Below are 24,165 nucleotides of genomic sequence, written 5' to 3'. Positions count from 1 at the left end.
TGTCATGTTAGCGAGCTGTGGATTTCTTTTTTATTTCTACCAAAATGACGATGCTTTCAAATACTACATGTATCACAGATCAAGAAAATAAAATTGGAGAATGAACTAAGTACATAACAATGGGTGTATACCAGCAGTGAAAACGAGAATTGATCGACAAAATGGTCTCTTTAAAATAAGCAATTAAAGCTCTGAAGAGTTGATTTTGCATAATAAGTCTGCTTTGGACATTTTAGTTTCATATATGGAGAGGTGCCAACACATGCTTGTAGTGTATGCATTCAATGTTGGCTACTCAACTAAAGAATCTGGGAAAAACATGTTTGTACATTTTTATCAATACCATATTGTTTCAAAGCATCAGCGGATAAGGTTTTATTGAATATGCCACAAAGGCAGCAGTGCGAGCCAACTTCATATCCTGCAACCGATCCATATCATGTGTTTTTAAAATCGAGTCTCAGATAGACAAGGACAACCTGTTTATTCTGTGAAATATCTGACCACACAAACCTCAGTCCTTATAAGAATTTTCTGTTAGTGCAACATAAGGCACTGCTGTATTTGCTTAAAGATCATTGACGTTATTTGCTTTAGATGGTTGTATGAACTTGAAGCAATGTTCCATCTATTGCCTTAAACCACTGCTGACATATGTATTTGAGGTCATTTCACTGTGGGCTAGATGTGTTTGGTTGTTGTTTTGGTTTCTCATTTACAGGAGAAAGAAAATCTACTGATAAAGTGATCATGTGTTTTCAAAAGTGCACAAGCTGTAAGTAAGAAATGTGTTTTGGTACTGTATTTTCATGTTCGTTTATATCATGTGTTAATACATTGCCTGGCCAAAAAAAAATAAAAATGGTCACACACTCTAATCTTTCGTTGGACCGCCTTCAGCTTTGAACCTAGACCTGACCAACTGCAGGAGGCTCGGACCTATTTGTTTAGTTAAATCAGGGTTGCGACTTTTTTTTTGGCCGGGCAGTGTATCTAAAACATTATTGCAGATTGTCACGTAGAGCAAGATAATAAAGTACATATTGAAGACGACAATCAGCAGCATTGATGATGAAAGAATATAATTTAACTTTATCAGTCCTTCAATAAACATGTGGGTTCGGTAGGTAGCTCCACAGTATTAGTACACCTTAAAATGATTTGATTTTACCAGTAGTTTGTGCTAAATGTTGACCAGTTTTGATACTAGTCGTGGTAGAGTTATCCGAGTTGGTCACCTCTCCTCCATCACAAACGTGACACAGTTCTCCTTTAAACTTGAGCTGTGTTATTGTACCTGTCTTGCCGGTGTTCTTCATGGTGGTCTGGTTGGAGGACTCCCTGTTGAAGTTGTCCAGCACTAGTTCCTGGTACTCCTCTGAGGTCAGCGCCTGTTCGTCTCTGATGTCCACCGGAGATTGGTTCTTTGCAGCACATTCAGGATATAAGGCTGCCCAGCCACGAGGCCCATGGCTCCCTGCACAGACACAAGCACAACAAAACTTACCACATGCTCAGGGTAAGGAAAACCAGCTAGAACATGCAAATGGGGGGGAAAAAAATCAAACACATCTATTTGATTACACCTAATTACATCTATATACATTTTTTATTTATTTAGGTACATTTTTATACAGCGCTTTTCCACTTTCAAGCCACTCAAAGCACTTTACATCAAGGAACCACACACACTTCACACACTTCACACACACATTCATACACCACTGTACGCACAATCGAGCTACCATCCTTTTGATTAGAGGACAAACACTCCTCCAACTACTTTCGCCAACACTGGTATGGGCCAACATCACAACAGCGGTGTCAGAAATTATAAATTAAAATTTTGGGAGAAAATAGAAGCCTTGAGGAAAAAAAATCACAGTCAAAGATAGGGCCACCTGCTTGCTGTGAGAAGGGGGGATAAGGACTAACCACTGCCATTGTGCTATCCAAACAAAACATTGATATATTTAAGAGTAATTTTAACATTTTAACACGATAAACACAGCCTTAAGCAGCTGGATAGATCGTCTGCCATCACCAGCTATCAAACAATGAACGCCGCTTGCCAACTCTGGAGCATTCACACTTAGAGTTGCAATTTGAACAGGTGATTGCTAAATATTAATGTGCAATGTGTCTCTTTAAATAAATACTAAGAAAATAAATCTCTAGTGGGACTGAATTTTGAGCACCTGAAAAATGAACTGGCACATTTTGGGTGGAGATGGAGAGGCAGAGGTCCTCAGTCCGTGTGACCGTCTAAAGCGGAGGGAAAAATGTCAACACAATGAGAACCCATCGAGAGGCGGCAGGCAATTTCACCACTAATTGAACATGTTTGAAAATAACAATGGTAAAATGTGATGCTTGATTACACCTCCGCTGTATTAAAAGGTACGCTAGTCCAATTATTTTAGGTCAAGGTGCCAATCTCATCTACTACCACATCAAAGCAGCAGAAAGACTTTTTGTTGTACTGAAAACATAAAACACCAACGTCCCCACTAGAAATGCCAGCACATGATTAACCAATTAAGTTTTTCATTCACCACAAGTTTTTCAGATTTCTGTGTGGGATAGCAATGAATTATCTGTAATGTATATAATGCAATTTGTGTTGATGTCAATGGGCTATAAAGCTAAAAGTCTTATATTACAGAAAAAATAGATTCTTGTGGACTTTAAGCCATTTTATAATTTTGTTTCATTCGCACATTTAAGTAATCCAGCATTCTGTCTACATCTCTAAAGCTCTGCTCCACCCTGTGATGTCACGCAGTGGGAGTTGTCAAGTTAACAGCTCCTTTTACCTTTAGTTCAGTAGAGCTTGGCAATTCCTGGGATAAAATTATCGAAATGATTCTAGTGAATGTGTATGAAGTTTAAAAACATGGTAAGTATAAGGTGGATAAGGAGTATTTTCAGTTTGAGAGAAGATCTAAGGGAAATATACAGGGTTTATGTGTTAAATGTGTGAATGAAACAAAGCAAAACTCTCGGAATGTTTTTGATGAGGAAACACTATTATAACACAGATCAGAAAATAGCAAGAGCAAGACCCTTTAATTTAGATGTGCAATGTGTATAAACTTAAATCTGGACATAATTAAATATAAGAACATTTTCAAATTTTAGTTTCCTTTTTTCCTGAACCATAAGTGGACATTTATAAATCTAGATATTTTCAGATGAATTTTGTAGAAAGTGTAACGTTATTTAATAGAAGTGTTTACTTGAGAAACATGACAAAATGCACCCATTTCCTTTCGTAACCCATCCCAAATGACAAAATGAGCGTTTCGGTGCAAAACGGTCCACATTAAGTATTCATGTTTGGCTGGATGCTGCAACTTCCTGTTGGCTCCCCATGCACTGTCTGCTCTTTTAATCCCGTCTCCCCCACAGTGACTCACAACACAAAAGAATAATCCACAAACAACAGGGGTCCTCTTCATCTGTGTACTGCTACAATGGCCTGACACAACAACAAAAGCGCTCGAATCAGGGCTACAAGAAGGCAATGCAGTTCAACTTTTCTGGGTTTGGATAATAACAGTCCCAATAGAAATGAGCCAGGTTTGCTTGACCATCTCATAAAAGTGGTGTGAATCTAAAAAGTCAGGATGAAGGGCAGCTCGGGGTTTTGATATGGATAAATACCTCGCAGCCAAAGACCGTGAACTCCGGAGAGGGATTGAGTAAGTCATTTGTTTTGTTTTGAAAGACCTTCTGTGATTGTAGATATAAGACAATAAGAGTTCATAGGTTGTACAACAACTTCATAAAAATATAATAAAAAAGACGTGTTAACATTTTAATGGGAAATACTGCAATTTTTTAGGAGATATTATGTCAGAAAACTAATTAGTATGCCTCAACTTGTCCTTGAAGCTATACAACTGCCACCGCTGTTGAATGCTGTTAAACCTTAGCAAACATTTTGTAAAAGTATTTGAATCTTTGCGTTTGTTCGGCGGGTAACACTTCAGCCTTATTGAGTATTAATTCACGTGATTAAAATAAATTGTACCGTGCCATTAGATATTTTTCTTTTCAAAATTGCGCAGCTCTATTGAAGAACCAACAAACCATTATTTTTGGGAGTTGATTTAGTAACAAACCATCACTTGAGTATGTTTTTTGTTTTTTTTTTACTTTTATACTTCTATACGGCTGCTATAATGTGATGACAAACTGGCAATATATTGTACAGCCCAATTTGTTGAAATAAACATTGATAAACAAGTGCAGAACAAGCTCCAATGGTCCCATACTTTATCAGGCTGATAAATACAAGGTTTGTTCAGGAAAAGTGCACTTAAAGCTGTAGAACTGCTGGGATCACTTGTTTGTGAACTTGATCAATTGTTTTCCAAAGGCAGCTTCAACTCGCTGCGCTGGTCTGACTCCTCAAAATAGAGCTGCAACTAGGACATTATCTGCAGTGCTATTTTCATGTCTATAGACTAAATTACACCATATTGTGTGGGGAAACTCAAGAATTTTCATAATATCATCTGAATGTTGTGAATGTCAACATTTTGCATATCCTCAAAAGGAATGAAAATACAACTTTAACATTTCACCTCGATAGACAGGACCTTGTCTGGGAATCGAACCCCTGACCATCCTGCCGTGAGGACAGTCTAATCCATTGCCCCACCATGTCGCTAAAAACAACATAAAGAGGAACGCACAAGCTAGAATTATTTACACAAAAACAGCCAACAGCCTGCCACATTCAAAAGTTGAAGAATTTGACCAGCCTTGAGTCTTGCTTGAAGTTCGTACAAAAACCATGACTTGGAATGAAAAAGAGAAGTGCTGAAACCAATCCCATAAATGCAAAATTGTAAACATGCCCATTCTGGTGTGACGGACTGGAAAACTAAGTCTAAGCAACTCCATGGAAATGCCTAATAGCAGTGTGTCCTACTTAGTTCCACAAATAAGTGAGAAGATTTCCAGTGTGGCAGTTTTACACTCGCAGCCATCCATTTTTTGGAGCTCTGTCGTTTTGCGTCGTATCATTACGTAGACTCGGGCTACACTTATTTCCTGCGGACGAATCCTTGAACTCGTATGCAAACCTTGAGGCAGATTTGTGAGTATCTGCAACAACAAGCAACGTGCCCTGTGCAGTATTTGTAGCACAGATGTAAGCATTCAAGTTGAAAGGGCTTCACAGCAGAAACTAGGATGCTCCTTGGGGAAGTCACAATATCAGATTTTTGTGCTATTGTGTTGTTATTATTGTGAGGAGAAACGTCAAGATGAAACAATACCATAACAAAAAACAGTTACATTTAGTTAGATTTTCGATTACTAAGAAGTCGGTGTTTCCCAACCAGGGGCTATTTGGATTTCATATTTGGAATGGGGTTTGAAGATTATAAGATTAAGATAATATAACTTCATTGTGATTTCTAAATATGGCTAAAATAATAATAATTAAAAAAAAATAAATAAAAAAAATAGAGACCTTTATTACAATTTAAAGCTACACCAGATCAGGCAGTGGACGACATCCATCAGTTCACTCATATCAAGTCTTGACAGAAGAACAAATACAACAGTAGTAAAACAAAAAAAAAAAGTTGCTACCCAAAAAAAAAAAAAGGTCACACACTAATATTCAGTTGTTCCGTCTTTAGCTTTGATTACGTCGCACATTCGCTGTGGCTTTGTTTCGATTTCGCTTCTACAATGTCACAAGATTTATTTCCATCCAGTGTTGCATAAATTTTTCACCAAGATGTTGCATTGATGATGGTCGAGTCTGACGCTGCAGCTTCTCCAGCTCATCCCAAAGATTCTCAGTGGGGTTAAGGTCTGGACTCTGTGGTGGACGATCCATGTGTGAAAATGACGTCTCACGCTCCTGATCCACTCTGTCACAATTTGAGCCCGATGAATCCTGGCATTGTCATCTTGGAATATGCCCGTGTCATCAGGGAAGAAAAAACTCAGACCTATTTGCTTAGTTAAATCCAGGTGGCGACTTTTTTTTTGGTCAAGTAGTGCAAGGGATTATTCGCGTTAAACTACAAAAATACATTACGAATCCTCTAGTATGTGACCAGCTTTAGTAATCAAACTTTCTCAATGATAAACGTACGCTAATGTTACATAATTAGGCTTTACATTTAGTTAGTTTTTGTTTATATTATATAGATAAAATTTAAATGACCAAAAGTTAATCTTATTTCTAGTTTGGATGATTATATGTATTGAGTGTAATTGGTATGTCTATACTAACTGAAAAAGCAACACCACTCCACAGAAATAATGTTTAAAAAATACAACAAAAGATAAGAAACTGAACGTCACAATCAAACCACTTGAGAAACATAGCTAATTATTAAAATATGTTACAAAGAAGTTAATTCTATTGACATCTTGAAATTGTCATGGTGAGTGCATGTCAGTTTTTATCTCAGCATAAATAGTTTTATTGATAAAAAGTGTAATCTTGTGCTAATTTTCTTTTCAAACACAGATTACATCGCATTTACTGGGGGCTGATAATGCTGTCGGTCACAGAGAGAAAGGGAGGAGCAGCGCTGCTAAAATCAGATAAGTGAGGGGTGCACAGCAGTCCATTAATCTGTCTCATTGCTATCAATCAGAATCACTATAATCCCAAAGCTAAACCATTCCCACCGCAGCCCTATATGCAAGCAAATACCCACAAATACATGGTTTCCAAATTGATTGAATGAAAATATTGCATAGTGACTGGACCAAATGCCTGTCTGGTTTTGACCTCAACCAGAGTGTAAACGAATGTCAATTAAAAGTTTGGGTATGACGAGCTGGAGGTCAGGTTAGACTTCATCAACACACACGCACAATTTTCCCCACACAGCTGTCAAAAAGTGGCATTATTATTAAATTACAAACACATCTTTTACTGGCTCCACAAGAGAAGTAAATAAGCCATGAGTTTAGAGAGAACCTCCGTCTGAAAGGAAATCAACTGTCCACCAAAAACACGTCAATTTGATGTTCCAATAAGAGAGGAAAAGGCTATTGTTCATTCCTCTCTCCCTTTAGCTAAAGCTCCTGGAGAAACGGTGCAGCGTCCACATCGAATACAACGTCAATTACCAACAGTATTGATTACAGCGAATTCTTTATTAATTGTGCATGGCCAGTTGTCTGTGTTTGCCGGGATAGAAACGTGTTCGAATTTTGTTATTTACTTTCAAGTTATATGTAACGGTAGAATGCTAATATTATCCTTATATTAAATAGCAGAAAAACGACTATGTAAAAGCATATTCATTTGGATTTACTATAACATACTCCACTGAATTTGGAGTGAATGATTCATGACTGCATAATACTTTGGCACAGAGAGGCACTGATAAGCTTATGATATTATTAGTCACTCATATAAAGTTTACAGGTGCAGTCTTTAACATGTTTGATGATGTTATTTTTTTCTAATCCAACAAAGCGCAGTGATAATTGGCTTATTATTGTTCACATTACCCACACATCGCATATCCTCCAACCGCAATTACAGTTTAACATGTTTTAGTCAATAAAAAGGCTATATTTAAATAAGGGCATTGACAATAGACATAGATGTGTTATTATAAAGGATAAAAACACTACAGACAACATAGACTAGTTGTTACATCTCATTGGAGTTGGTTAGAAAGGTAACCCCATGCTATATATCACAACATTTGGATGCTTAAAGTCAACACCAGTAAGCAGGGCCCGTCTCACGAGTTTAATTAGTTATGCCTTGGGAGAGAGTATGAATAAATTGAATAATATAGATAAAACTTTATTAAATATTACGCCACCTTTGATTGAGCAGTCCATGTGTGTCTCTACCTGCATGTCCCTGTGTCTGAAGGGATGGTGTGTCTCTGATGAGTGCCCGACACCACTCTGCCCCCTTCCTGCTTTAAGTAACACAGGCACATGCTTCTCTCAGACTGGCAATTCTGGTTCCAGCCGTCATCCCATTAACCTTGGGATAAACAGGCGAGCTTGCGCTGCCATGACAATGCTGACAGAATGGCGATTGCCCTGTCATTTCCGTTTTGTCCCTGAGTGAGAGTGTCCACGCTGTATGCAGCCTGGCACGCATCCCAGAACTGACAACACTGGGTTTAGTACCAAAAATATAAATAATAGAAAATTTTCAAAACGGCACATATGCACAACTACAGAGCCTGAAATAAAAATGAAAAGTTGACTCATGAATAAATAATGTTACATTGTTCTATCTAAATATTTTAAGTTAAATGTTTCAAAGAGCAGCTTAAAGGTCTAAATGTTTTGCTTTAGTTACACGAGGTAATAATTGGTATCACTTTATAATAACTACTCTATTTAACCTTAATACGGCATATAAGAAAAGCCTAATGCCTAATAAACTGAATTATATAAGCTCGAATAATTCTTAACTTTTTATTCATCATAAATTAATAAATCCTTCTTTATGCTTTTGTTTTGTTGTTTTGACTAATTAAGGTGTATTCATAAAGTATAACCAAACAATTCAATTAATTAAACAAAAGGTGACAATGTATTTAAATAGGCAACATCTCATTTTTGATTGGTGACAACAAAACACAGGTGCTTGATACAAACAACACATGGTCCAAACTGCTGCCCTTGTGGAAAGAGCAAAGCTGAGAATCTGAGGGCACTGGATAACAATAAGTCAATATGCATTGAAGAGGAGAGAATTATTTCGAAGAAGCAATTACAGAGACAGGATAATCTGGCCACAAAATCTACAACTTGTTCAGGTGCAAAGACCAGATAAATGAGAATGTTGTGTCAGGTAGGGCATCCAGAGTAAAATGAACAAAGGAACATGTGGATCAGTGGAATCAAGAAGCCAAGAGTGTGCTAACTCACAAGTGCCTAACCCTTTTTGTGCAAAAATGTAAACACTAGGAAAACAATCTCACCTCACAACATTTTCCACACATGTGCACAATCTTGTGGAAATTTTGTCTCACAAGATCCCCAACACTGAACAGTGATTAAATCACTGTGATTATTACTTTTTCCATAATCAAGCAGCCCTATCATTTCAACATCTGACTCTGAATGGGATGAGAAAGCCACAAAAGTTATCCATCCATAGGTAGACCTCACACGGCTGTACAGAGCTCAGACTCACAGTGGTACGGAATCTTCAAAATCGCTCTGTTTATATTTCAGGTGTTGCTGACAAAACAGCTGCTGGGTACAAGTGCCACGAGAGCCACAAGTTTAGTCCTTGTGGAGTGGCAGTGAAGGAGATCAAAGCTGAGACTGTCTCCTGTGAATACAAGGGCATCGGATAACTATTGGAGCTTTGTCCCAACTGTCAGTTTGAATATGCTGATAACACTCCAGATGGCAGGACACACGCAGCCGCACACTGGGGGTATCCCATGTCCAGGTTGAACAATAATGATCTCAAGGCCGGCTGCTGCACTGGGATCGGCCTCAATACACCTCACTACATAAGGTACTCAGTCAACTGCTCCGGTGCACTGCCTGTAGAAGTGCGCAGTATATTTTATCAGTAAACCTTTTGTTATTTCTGTTTAAAACCTAGATTATAAAAATGACTTTGCTCCATGTTAGTGGCAAAACGAGCACATATTTCATTCTGAACAGATTGTAATTTACATTTTTACATTACATTTTTGTAGTTGAAGTCATAATTAAAATGAACTATAAACTTGATTAACTCCACAGCCAACAAGCCAGTGATTTTTTTTTAGGAAAAGGAAAAGTTAAGGGCCAGATTATTTACAGTGGTCAAATAATCAAGAGGAGGTAATACAAACATTGTGAGTGTGTGGGTGAAACAGACCTCAGAACTTTTCTAAACATGGACATTATTATGCACTGTGTGTTATGTAATTCCACTGACATTTGAACAAACTTTGGTTCTTACTTTAAAGCCTTGGCAAGGGGCACAGTGCTGCATTGAAGATAGCAAATACAATATCTTTCGACATCCATCATCATACGAGCAAACAAGGCACCACCAGGCAGTTTGTGAGGGCTTTGTTTGCATCCAAGTGTTTTCATAAATGTTGTATCTCATTAAATACAGTACACGGCTCCATATACCACTCAATTATAGTGTATGGATAGAAAGAACAATAGGGGAAGTGTAGGAGCAGGTTAAGAGTTCTTATGGGAAAGTACAGCTACTTTTAACCATTATCTACTTTATAAAAAGAATCACAGACACAAAAATACAACATACCAAGGATGAAACTGGGACTCACATGAACTAAAATAATCCATTCAGTAAAAATATTGTACATCATTTTAAAGAAATCTATTGAAACTGAAGAGGCAATAACCAAGCAATAAAATACATCCCCAAAGTAAAATTATAAGCAAACATCTACATTACAGCTGTATTAATGTCATAGTGTTAATGCATTGACTGGTACTTGCTGAACTTATAGTGCCCAGACAAATCAAATGGAGGAACAGAGGCATCACATTGACTCAAGAACGTCAATGCACAATAACAACCCCAGACTTTATCCGCTCTGTGCTTGTGTACAGAAAACAGACTTTAGTTTCACAGAAAGGAGTAAAAACAGGATTTTTTGTGCCCCGGTATGTAAAATGGGTGAATATATTGGATTGAGACAGAATCATTCAAACTACAATCACAGTGAGGAAAATCAGCCTGACAAAAATGGGACAGACAATTTTGGTGACTGGCTCTTCCACATTCAAATGAGGTCGGATCACTTCAACTCGGAAAAAAACACAAACATCCATGGCAATGATGTTTTACCCCTAAAAAAAGTTTGAACACACAACTTCCACAGAATTAGAAATCATCATTTCACACTGACAGGATGCTTTGGGGGATTTGCTGTTTTTGAAAAATAACCACATAACCACATTTCATTAAACTGTAACATTGTAAATTACAATAGTTTAATAATTCAAACAGGTTTCATTGACTTCCTGTACAAAACAGCAGAACTGAGAGACCCAGCTCCTTCAAAGTGCCCTTTCACTGTAAAAAGAAGCAGATTTTTATTTACATTTTATTGTTGAACGAAGGCTACATAACATTTTTAATCCTACATGCAAGATCAGGGGTATTACTTTTGTCAAAAAATTATAGTTAGTGCAGAGCAATGGGAATTTTGACCAGCCTTCCATGTCAACTTTACACAATGGGTAAAACAGTAAAATAAGACTTACGTATGTAACTGAAGTTCTATGAATTAAGTAACTAAGGTGCTGCATGCACCTGGATGTCTACATGTGCACGCAGCACATACGTAAATAAATGAGTTAGCAATAACTCCTAAATTCTAGTGGTCATCCAGAATTCATAAAACCTTAGTTACATGGTATCTCTATTATTATTTCATTACTTCTGGCCAAAAGAGGGTCGAGCTTTGCACCTGGATGACTTAACACCAACAAAGTCACGAGGAGTCTGCACCTACCAAGCTCAATTGCAGATGTTAGAAGCTGACAAGACGACTGGAGCCGCTAAACGAGGTGCAGCCACATTCACTCTGTAGGAGCAGGCGAAGATACAGGAAGACGCCCACGTAGGTAGGGCACAGATCTCATTCAGTGGCACACCCCTCAGCGCAGCCCAGTAGGTGGAAAATCCCTGGTGCCGCTGGTGGAGAGGCATGTAACTCTGGGAGACCCCTGGATTCATATGCCTGTAGAATGGCGTCCACAACCAAATACGACAGCCATGTTCAGGGATAGCACAGCCTTTTCTGTGAACACTACAACATACAAACAGGGCAAAGTCGCAGCACAGTTCTGCATGCCCAGCAGATGGACTGTCCTGACACTGTCAATAAGGCAGTGCCCACAGGTGGAGCTCCAGTGCTTCTGCCAGTGAGTGAATGGATCTCGTGCCTCCTTGATGTTTTATGTAATACACTGTGATGTTTTGTCCGATAGAACAAGAACATGCCTGACTGGGAGGGCAGGAAGAACGAACCTGAGTGCTAGCCAAACAGCTCGCATGGCTGGAAATACTGAAGGCAATGACAGGAAAGATGCACAGACATGTGCAGGTGGATCTGTGGATGCAGGCCCAGAGGTGAGCTTGCCCATCAAGTGGAGAAGCACCGAGCGACAGTCTCTGATTCCTTTGAACATGAGAAACAAGATTGAGCACATACATTAGCCTCTGGGGGGATGGACAGAATTGATGGCAATGGCGATCAAGTTCACCTGTTCCGCTGGGAATCAATAAGCTCTATGCAAAATTCACTGCAAGTTCCAAGTGTGATACATGGTCCAGAGGAATGGAAGTGTCTCTGAGTTATCTTGACTCTGAGCACATACAAGCCAATTGTCTAAGTACAGTAGAATAGTCCATGGGCTTGCAGTGGTATAAGTGTTGTGACCACACAGGTATCTGAGATAGAGGATAAGACAAAAACTGCCATCCTTTTTGGAACAAGAAAATTATTTGAATAGAACCCCTTTAAGTTCCACGGTGCCGCAGAAGTTCCTGAAGGTTCTCTTGCCTGAGGGTCATCAACTTCACTGGGTCAGAAGCAATGATTATTTTCTCCCCATCAAAATTTGGGGGTCGACATCTGAACTGAATGCTGTAACCTTTGAATAATGTTGGGATCACCCATGGATCTGTAAGTAAGGCCTCTCTGCGACTTAAATGTCTTGGGGAAAACCTGCCGGGGGCCAGATGTCAATAGTCAGACTGTGCCTCCCTGTGGCCTGGGGGGATGGTCCCAGTGTACCTGATGGTCGATTCAGGTGGCTTTCCTCTTGGTGGATGAATAGAGGTCTGAAGGGTGGGTCGACTGGTCTGTGTTTGGTCATCAGAGCCATCACATGGCCAGCACATGGCAATAAGGCGTTGGCTGGGGGACGAAAGACCATAACACCTCTGGGCTGGGACCTTAATGTAGTTCAGAAAACTGTCAGTGAGATTTATTTGCCTCAACAGTCTGCTCCAGGGTCTCCTTCACTTTTCCCTCTGTGTTTGTGGGTACCACTTGAGCTCTGTGTTGTAGTGTATGGATAACTCTGAGTTTGCTCTACAGTGGATGGTGTAAATCAAACAGCAGGTACCTGATGACACCAGTCCTCTCCTATAGTTATTGCACAGTCTAAGAAGGCCAGTTTATTCTCCGTGGCCTCTTCCAGTGTGAACTTGATTTTTGGATAAACAGCATTAATATGTGCAGCAAAGGGCTCTAGATTTTGAATTTTGATTTTAGTCCAGTTGTCATCCATGTATCTATACCAATGTGTGGGTGGTGTGCCTGGAAATGAGACCAAAGCCTCCTGTTCAAATTGTTCCATATATGAATTGGCCATAATAGGAGAGACCGGTGAGCCCATGGCACAGCCAGGTATTTGCCTGTAGAAGTTTCCTCTAAACTGGAAATATGTGGTATTTAAACTAATTTCGAGCAGTTTGCAGATTTGGTCTGGTGACAGTTTAGTTCTCTCTTTTATCTTAGTATCCTGTAGTAGCCTCCTCTTTGCTGCCTCCTCTGCTACTGATGTGTGGATATAAGTGAAACGAGAGGTCACATCAAATGAAACCATGGTCTCCTCTGAATCAAATTGGAGATGCTTGATTTTGCTCACAAATTCTGCTGTGTTCTCAATATGGTGCTCTGTCTCGCCCACCAGAGGAGCCAGGATGGTCTTCAGATGTTTGGCCACATTGTATGTGATAGAATCAACACTACATACAATAGGTTTGAGACGCACTTCTTTGTGGATTTTTGGGAGGCCATAAATGCAAGGAATGGAGTCACCAGGATAGAGTCTGTAATACAGCTGTCTATCAATGACTTCTTCCGTCTCCTTCTATGATTTTCTTCTAGTACCCACTAGTAGGGTCTTGTTTCAGTAATTCATAGGTGACAGTGTCATTGAGGAGGCATTAAAATGCCAACATCATGCCATGCAGTAGTTGAAGCCAGTGGTAACACACTACTAATGGTGGTATCAGTGGTTCCATGACCTAGGAACAACCTAAGACTGTGGATCCAGAGCGAGAAGTAACTAGTCACCAACTAGCCCCTAACAAGGCTAAGTAGTCACAATATGGTATCGTAGAATTAGCTTGCCAACATGGAAAGCCAAATAATGTCCAAGCCACAAGAGCAGAGTCACTCACGGGGCACTGGTGAAGTACAAGCTTATAACTCATGTATAACAGCCAAAAATGGAGGTGCCACTGGAGCAAAAGCACTCATGAGGCACCAGTTCAACTCTGAATAGATCAATGTTTTAGCTTAATTTAACAAAATAATAAAGCTAGCTTTATAAAATGCCCAAAATATGTAAGGCTAGCCTGCTAATGGTCAATGCTGGGGATATTAGCAAAATATGCTCACTGAGACTTTTGGTATTTCTTGACCTATGTGCTGTGCACACATGTAGATATCCAGGCGCAAAGGAGGAATGAAATATTTAAAAAAATCATATTCCATGAAAATCCAGCATTTACCCCACTATTTCTAAATTCAAACTCAACATGTTCAGTCAAATACAAGTTTGAATCAGTCATCTAAGTATTAAAAAGCAATTTAGCTTCATACAGCCTTGTATAATAAAAGTAGTTTCTGAAGGTGGTGCTTGTCAGATGTCTACCAGGGCGACTGCATTATCATTCAAGCGTGAAGGTAAAAACTGCGATGTCCCCAGTGGATGTCAGCTGGCTTCAAAGACAAGTCAGGAAGTATGCAATGAGCAAGAGAAAATTATTTAAAAGTAAGCAATTATAGAGACAAAATACACATTACATCAAGGCATGGTCTTCGTAGCTCAGAGTACAAAAGTAGCAAGTCTTAAGGATTCTTTGAAGGACAGAATCTAGACTTTTTTTTAACCAAAGATGCTTTATTTGACCTTAAGCAGAGACCTTGGTATGAAAACATCCCAAACATGGTATTCAACTTTGCCTTTTTACTTAAGATGCAATAGCCACAATAAGAAATAAAGTGACAATACAAATCCTTCAACATTTTTTTTTTCTTATGAAGAATTCATTTTGCTTTAGTTACAGTTACACAGACCTGGCTATGTCCAACAATATTTGACCGGGGTTTAAACAAGAAAAATGTAATTAGCACCATTTTTCATACATATAAATTTGAGCAAGAAATGGATCAATCATCATCAATGTATAATATAAAATCATATTGTTGCCCTGGCTTAAAGTTGCACTACGTAACCTTTCTGCTAGAGGGTCTGCCACCTCCTTGACTCTGTAGAGACGTTACCGCGTGTATGCAGAGTATGGCATCTATCTTACATTAATTTAATAACTGGTTTTGTTCAAGGATGCATTGAAAAATATGTATTGAGATCAGATCAGACCTCTAACTTAAATTAAAGTTTAAGGACATACTATAGAAAGTCCAGATAAAGTAATATTTCCATGAAGGCAGGCAAGTCATAGAACCCTGGAAACAAAAAGTTACATAGTGCAGCTTTGGGTGTTTTATTCAAAGACCTGAACAGACATTAATGTTGAACAGTAATGATTGTTTTTTCTTCAGTGTAGACAGACAGTGGCAGGTTTAAGTCAAGTCTGGTTGCTCCGGGAGATACCAGTGCTTTCTACAAATAGACACAAAGTGCAGACAAGATCCAATCAATCACTGACCAAGTGTGCACTGGAAATCCTTTGGTATTTGTGGGGGAATATTTGAAAAGAGTCTGCTTTCTTTGTGATGGGCCATGTCCGTGGGTATTGATTGATACAATATAAAAGCAATTCATTTTTATCAGTTGAAATGACATTTTTTACTGATTTTGTGATTCTTGTGGATAACCTAAGTGGTTCTTTAGAGACCATTATTTACCCCATAACACAGACGTTCTACAGACTATAAGACTGCGCTTAAATCTTCAGCTCTGTATTTGAATTATTTTTGTCAGTTAGAGGCAATATACAGTAATCTAATGTACGTTTAGTGAGCCAGAAGCACAGTGTAATGAAGGAAATGTGGAGTTAAATATCGTATCTGCAGCAGAGCTAATCGCAGGTGCAGGCTGTAACATAAAGGGTTTTATTAGACCAACCAACTGTGAAAGTCCATTTTCAGCCATTTACTTGAAATGTGAAAAAAGAAACATTTGACATAATACTTACAAAGATGATCAAATACTCAAATAGGACTCCGCACTGCAAATCTGTTAGGTATTAAACTATTACACTATACAGAGACATGGAAAGAATGCAATTTAGAGTCCAAAGTATTTTGCGGGTCAGACTTTATTCTACAGCAATTTTTATAAGCAACCCTGACATAATTGTATAGTTAAATGTACAGAAAAATGTAATAAACTGTGCTAGTTGTTCCTAACACGGGTAACACGGGTAGCCAAATGTGTGAATGTCCATTTTGAGTTGTGTAATGTAAAGACTGCCAATTGGTATAGATAGAAAAAAAAAAAAGTTTTGGCATCATATTTAAAAGTTGACTACAGCAAATGGTTTTCTAATATGGTCCCCACTATAGTTAACTACTGCTAGAGACCACTACTAGACCTCTTCGGAGCCATTTGGAGTGTATAATTATTTCCCCTTTTCTCAAAATAGTAGCACTTGGAGCTGCCCAGCATGACTAAATGACATTTTAGTTTTGAGAGACAGATTTCCATGTGCACTGATATGGGAATATGTGTCTAATGTACTAGCATTATTGTTATCTTGCACAGATGCTATAGATGCTTGAAATATTGGAGAGTTTGAAAGTCATAACTGTCAATCACTCACACAGCTGTCTCACGCCAGGTTCATTCTAACTGTTGAAACCTCGGACCATTAATTTTGACTGGCGACACAGTAGTGATGTCCTGTCAAGTGCTGTCATTTCACCTCAGAATGGTTTATTATATGCGCTATATTTGAGTCCACCTGTAGCCTCTGTGAATTAGCCTGGCCAGCCAAGACCACATGCTTTTACAATGCTTCACAAAGACATTTGGGTCTGGAACTGTATCCTGTCTCCTCCTAGGGGCAACATGTGGATTAACCTTTCAGGGAAATGCATGGTCCATTTCTGTTAAAACAAACATGGTGGCTTACAGGTAAAAAGAAAAGAAAAAACACAAATGACTGAAACTCAGTTATTTATTTCAAGTAAAAGAAGTTATAGATTTTGTGAGAGGTGAGGTCTTCCACGTTTGACAGACACGTGCTACAAATGAGCAGTTGTGGTTGGATCACAGTCTAGTTTGTAGACCAAAAAAAGGGAGGAACTGACTGGTCGGGTAATCTGGAAGTCTTTGCTTTTCTGCTGCTTATTTTGTACATTTTCCAATCAAAGCAACTTAGCAGACTACACTGTCTCTTCTATATTCTGACCTACCAACAAACACCACAAAGGAAAGCTGAAGTGTGACAGTGTGAGCTGTTCCTGCAGAAGTGGAGCTAAGGACAGGGGATGTTCTGGGACACTTCTCCATTTTCTTGTCTTCTGTTGATTAATGTGCTCGTCTGTTACTGACCAATGTCTGTTTCATTGTTGATTTTCTAACTTTCTGTTGGTTAAATAAATGTTCTTATTCACCCTAAGAGATAACTGCTGTTTTGAGCATTACAAAAATAAACAAAACTGAATTGAAGCTTCATTTTGTGTTTTGTTTTTAGTAAGAGTATGAGAAACTTGGGGTTATCTATTTTTTTGAGAAAATTTTGTCAGACAACTTGCTTTACAGAGCAGTGCTGACTACAATAAATATAAAGATATCACAGCTTTAATCAAAGCTATTTCATTTGATCATGTTTCTATAAATCACTGATGAGTCCCTTATATAGAACAGTCTAAAGCACTTAGGCCACGTGGAGTTATCATATCACCACCACTCCTCACCCACTATACAACAATGGAGAAATACATTGTATTGTAAACTATTCTTGGTTACATAACTGTACATTTGAAGTGTTATCTTAGCCTAGACATTCTACATTATGCAATTAAAGGGGGGTGACCTCATCGCCTGCCTCCGCTCAGATCCGCTCAGAGTCTATACAGGAGAAGGGTGGAGGCAGCACAAACAGACCGGCTCTGCCCCAGTACAATACGTCCCAAGTGAAGACAAAGGGCCCTTATAGTGTACTCTGCTACTGGGCTTACATCACGTACTACAAAAGACTTAAAATATGAGAAGAAATGGTGGATTTAACAGATTGATTAAGATTAATAAGTTAATTGTGAGATGTAAGTTGTAGATGTTACCCAAATGAGTATGAAGCGGTGTGCATTTTATATCAGTTAAAGCCAGGAGGAGCTATTAAGGGCCTCTGAGTTACGAGAACTTATGAAATGGACAATGTGTTGTTAAAAGTACACTAAAACTTTTCAGATAGACGCTCCACCTGCTCGTCTCCACAGGGATGTTATTGCTTTTGGAATATTCCACACCATGGCAACTTGAAGTCTCCAGATCTTGAGCAGGATACTTCTCAGGTTTCCTTGCCAGATTAGTCTAATGATTGATGGGGAAAACTGAAGAATCTGAAGTGTCATGGGAACCAGGTAAAAAATAAATTAAAAAACTACCAAATGACACCTCAAATTACTCAAAATCCCAAAAAAGAGAGAGGTGGAGTAAGGAAAACAGAAAGGAAATAAGATTTTTCTTGGTGGAGGATGTTGGTCATTTCACAGAATTGATTGTCCAAAGGTGGTACCATCTTCTCTAAAATACAATAAAAAATCTTCCAAATGAAAATTGTTGGAAATGACTCTAAATGAGGCGGCGTTTAGTGTTCCGAGCCCTGCGCCATTGATTTGAGGTGGACCCGCTGAGTTGCGAGCAGCAGGCATCAGATAAGAATGGCGCCATGGCCGTCTGAGGCTGCAGCGCAAATCTTTAATCACGGGTCATTGTATTCCGCACAGTGCCCAACACATAAAAGCAGGTAGAGGAAGTGCTAAATCATACAGCCATCGCAGTCTAATTGGCCTACCAGAATGAGCCCCGCCAAAATATTGTTTTGCCTCTGCGCTATCTGTTTCCATCTGGTGGTCTCTCATAGAAACTGTGGCTTCCTGTGCTTGGGTGTTGGCCACAGCATAAGTACAACATCCCCTGGTCTGTAAAAATAATCTTTGAGGGCTTGTGTAAAGAAAGAGACGGACAAAAATACATTTTGTCCCACGAGGAAGAGCGGCCCCCACCTTTTCAGAAACATTTCCTTCATCAAAGTGGCACCAAGTCTAGATCTCTGCGCCTTTAGGATCAACTTAATACAAAAATATAAGTACCACGCTATATACTAGACACGTTTTATGTATTGTCAACTCTTGTTTTGACTATTTTATAACTTATTTATAATCAAATATTACATTAAAGTATGAAAATAATGTTGCAGTTATAAAGTCATTTAAACATCTAACTTTTTTTCTGTCTTTTCTGTCAAAGGATATATGGATATATGGATACATACAAGGACACATGTAGGGCTGGGTGATATCACAAAAAAGTCCCATCACATTACAATTTGTTTCCTTATATTGAACAATCAGAATTTTATATTTGAAATAATGAAAACCAAAAAATGCTTTCAATATTAGTTTCATAAACAATACAGACTGTGAATCATTGCCATTACCAAATTACTAAAAAGTCCAATTTATTCCTCCAAAGTCTGAACTCAAAACTAAATATTTTTACTGAAGAGGATTGACCTCGCAATTAAAAAAGAGTCCCAAGTAAATCATTGACGATTAGATTGAACTGAATCTCAACTTCGATTAAAATTCAATAAATGCCACAGCCCTAATTACACTTTTATTGAAGTCAATCTTTTGTGTGTGCAAGTACAATTCAAAGATTTATGAAGACTTTTTTACTTTAATTTTAAGACTCCATTTTAACAATTGACACAGAACAGTTCGGGAGACATCTTTTCTTTGTGGATTTACATCTTTTCTTTGCAGATTTGGGTAATTATATTTGACAGTAACCTATTTCATGTCATGTGGGATAAAGATTCCTGGCTTCACTATTAAAGAGCTGTCAGTCCATCTCTAAATCCGGTCTGACATCTTCGGAGCGTCCCGTCACTTCACCCTCCCCTCCAGTTTGCCGTAACAATGGGAATAGCACAATTAAGTGATACACGCTGCTAGGAGAAGGAAAAAAAAAACACACACATACAAAAAACTTAAGGTGGTTTAAAAAAAAAAAAATGGAAAAAATGAAAATGTCTGGTGAAGTGCGGGGCTCCCTGCGGGTCACTTTGCCTCACATCACCGCTGCTGTCCTGCTACATACAGACAGGTGATTGGAAAAGCTACAGCAGGGAGGACCATCAAACAGCAGTAGTCCAAGCATCCAAAGATAATTAGCTTTTGTCTCACAATAATGAGTCTCGCAGTGACATCAGGCTAGTTTGGCCATGCATAATTAGCGCCAAAGTCCAACTCTTTATTAATAACGTAAAAGTGAGTCTGTGTGGTGCATCGTGTTCGTAGATACGGATAAAAGTTGGCAATGTGTTGAAATATCAATAATTCAAAGTGGTTGTTTTGGAGAACAGGAACGGAATATGGAGTATATCTTGTCTATACAACATAACTAGAAAAATGCTACAAAAAGGAAAAGAAAACAAATCTAAGAAACTTGCAGTGTAACCTTTCAAACTATAGTATAAAGTGATATTCTTGTAGTTTTGCAGTTTATTTTTTATTATCCTGTTCATGTATAATATTTGTACCTCAAACGTGGCATTTAAAAAGGAATAGGATAACACGTGCCTAATGAATTGCAAAAATAGAATGGAATAAGTGTTTTTGTCGATATTATGGATTGAATATCGTTGCATTAAGTTGTATCAATATAATCAATCCCAATTAGTCACTAGTTCACACACTCTCACTCTCTTTATACACATTTTGTACTGGTTTGGTTTATCTTTCCTTTTGACTGGATGTATTGATGTATGGAAAGCTACAGCCTCACGATTGTGCCATATTGGTTTTATTGAACTTAATTTTCAGTGGACAAGTAACTCCTCTCCATCTGCCCCAATTTAAACTTAGAATATAATAAATCATCAAATATAATCAACAAAATGCACCATAAAGTTTATCTGAAATGCTATACTCTTAACTTTACGCCAATTAAGTGATTCGCATCTGAAAAGAGTGGTTTGTATTTGGTTCCATGTTGATCCCTTTGCTTTTTGCCAGCACCGCAGACGTTTTGGTCCGGCCCGTGCGAGCAAGCAGGAGGACCACTCTCTCTGTAACATCAAATAGCAGTAGCCTCAGACCCCAAAATAATTAGCGTCAGAATCACATCAGGCTAGTTTGTCCACATGCAATTTCTACACGGTGCAATTATTAAATTTAGATGCTGCATGTTGAGCACTGGCCAATTAGTATCTGTACTGAAGCTTGGAGAAAATATATGTATGTGATCTGAATCCCATTTTAAAAGTGTTGCGGTTATAAAGTCTTCAAATAAGCAAATAAATGAAATATTCAATGGCGTCTTGGCTTGTTTGAGCAGATGTGTTTTGATCAGTGTGTCCATCCATCTGATTGCATTAGCATATGGTCTGTAATCACACCTTTATTTCATAACTATTAACACACCAGGGTGCATTACTTAAAAATTCTTACACATTTGGTCCCTAAAACCCTTAAGAGCCCTAAATTTGATATATGACACTGCACACTTGGTTTTAATTCCCTTCATTTGGTGGTGGATTACAAGCCGTATGTTTGTGTAGCTAATGACTGTGTTTGCTGAATGTGCCTTATGCATAATTAACACAAATAAACTAAGTGAGTGATTTTGTACCCAAACTTAATAGCAACTTTTCCGTGCATAAAGAGGTTGTTGAAATTCTTCTTGTAGGCCTAAGTCTTCTTAGCTTCAGCACATGAAAAAAGTGGCTGCACAGTTGCACAATGTTTGAAACACTGAGCATATGCAAAGATGAAGGAGTTAAATACAGTACATTCTACATTTTAATGGCTATTTTCCCACTCTATTACCAAACCCCGTTAACAGCTTTTTTGATCATTGCCACTGTTTCCATGGATACCTAGTATAAACATATGGTCTGTGTAAATATTAAAAGATTTGTAGCTTTGGTCTGGAACTTTGTGCCTGCTGTAAGCAATGACTCTGACTCATCCAGACCAACAGGATGTAGTTTTTAATAAATGCTACTTTTGCAAAGCCGATTTGAACAATTTGACCATGATCTGAAGCTAAAATTTATAATAGTTTACAGAGTTTTAAACAAAAAACTCACAAAATGACATCACAAGCTGGAACAGAGTGCTTTCTTTTTGAGAGAAGACCTCAGCTTAAATACACAGGGTTTGACTAACTTTATTTAAATCATACCGTTAAAAAATACTGTTAAAATCTATTACCATCCCTCCAAACACATACTATGTAACCAGGCCCCATTACTGCAGACTACAGCTCATCTTAACTCGGTACTTTCCCTCTTATGCTTCCTGCTTATTGTCAACAGCCGAGCGAGGTGCGCACTTTGCAGGACCAGAAGACATACGCGCTCTCCTCTGTGTAGACCGCAAAGTGAAACGCTGATTAGTGACGCTACATTACTCCGCTTTGTCCAAGGGCAACTGCTTCATATCAGCTCCAGCGTGGGAAGTGCAGCTCATAAACTGTCCTGCTCCCGGCTCGCTGATAGACGCTTTATATCAGGATAAAAAAAAACCTAAAAAAAAAAAAACCTATTGTATTCATATCACTCTCTAAATTACATTAGGGATAATTAGTGTTATGTTTCGGTAATTAATAGAATCACTGAACCTTTCAAATGAAGAAGCGGAGTTCAATGTGATAGGGTTTTGAGAGAGCGAGAGGAGATGAATAAGCTTTCTTGGAAACTAATAGCATGTCTTGGAAATATGTGCAATATGTAGTGGTCCAGAGGTCACATGACTAAATATTTTTGGTCAGCCATGTTGGTATTAAATAAGTAAGGCCCCCCTTCCTTTAAGCATCCTTGACATCCTTCTATTTCTTATCCTTCTTACTCCTCATCTCTACATGTAACCCATCTCAGTCCTTATTTCTAAAACACTCTAGCTTTTACTCTGATATATTAATCCCCCATACTCTCCATTTTGGATAAGATCGTCAAAAGGTTTTTTCAATTTCCATAATGATTATTTGTGTTTCAGGAAGTAAAGTAGTACACATCATGCACAGTCGCTTCAATTACTATAAACCTTTTCTACCTTTTCCGCTTTTTGTCAGTGCATCAGTCAGAGTTCCCCAGGTAGCAAAGCCCTTTTTCAAACTCAAGACAAAATAAAAACTATATAGACATATTTTTAGCTTTTTAGATGAGGTGTTTAAACAATTACTAAACTTCATTCATTGTCTCTTTTCAGCTCCCTGATGCTATTGCCCACCTAGGAAAATACACGCAAATGGCATCATAACATTTGGATGGAGTTCTCTTCATTACATTTGCTTCTGATTGGCCTTCGAGGTTACAGTTTTTTTCAGGACGCACATAATCCCTCCCCAAACCAGAGGAATTTGAATCGACATTTCCTCCTCTCATTACTTTAATTATCTTTTACCTCTGCCACTGCAAACTTGCTCTTGGACTTTTAAACACCTGACTGTTACAAAAGCTAAAGTACTTTTGGGGTCCTTTTTCCGAGTGCAGTTTTAATGAGGACAGTGCTATCTGCAGAGTCCAAATGTCTCTATTTCAGGTGCGCCGGGGTCATGGGCAGACGTTAGCATGGTGGTGTGGATGCAGACAGATTTGCTGAAGAGAGTGAAGCATTAAGAGCATTCAATGAAAACACAGAGCTGGGCGAAAGATGAGTTGACTTGGGGTCACGGTGCAGATGTACAGATACAGTTTAGCGCTCACCTGTCCATCACGCAGAAAAGGTGACCCTGCAGGACGAGGTCAGCGCTAAGCAGGCTATTAGCCACTGTCAGCAGATGGAGGTGAAAGAGCTCAACCCACACAACACAAAACCCCAGATCACGGCTGTCTGCAACTTTATTTATACCTTTTATTTACAGTTTCATACTTGTGTCACTGGAAAGAGTTTTTAACAATTTGAGAAAAAGTTTGTCTGTGGAACTTTTACATCTATACTTTCTGAAATAAATGATATAGATTCTTTACATTTGTGATTTCTCAACAGA

At 38.5% G+C, this 24,165-nt stretch overlaps 1 protein-coding gene across 1 annotated transcript in view; it reads right to left on the bottom strand.

The window, feature by feature from the left end:
- ca16b (carbonic anhydrase XVI b) overlaps positions 1 to 24,165 on the bottom strand; it is a 125,023-nt gene that overhangs the window by 58,020 nt on the left and 42,838 nt on the right. The window contains exon 3 of the mRNA XM_033965958.2: positions 1,298 to 1,477. Within this exon, the coding sequence (XP_033821849.1) occupies positions 1,298 to 1,477 (180 nt within the window). The remainder of the gene's footprint in view (positions 1 to 1,297; positions 1,478 to 24,165) is intronic.

The sequence above is a fragment of the Periophthalmus magnuspinnatus genome, chromosome 5 (assembly GCF_009829125.3).
Source record: "Periophthalmus magnuspinnatus isolate fPerMag1 chromosome 5, fPerMag1.2.pri, whole genome shotgun sequence".
NCBI lineage: Eukaryota > Metazoa > Chordata > Actinopteri > Gobiiformes > Gobiidae > Periophthalmus > Periophthalmus magnuspinnatus.
The sequence above is the reverse complement of the archived record's forward strand: the minus strand, read 5'-3'. Positions and strand labels throughout refer to the sequence as shown.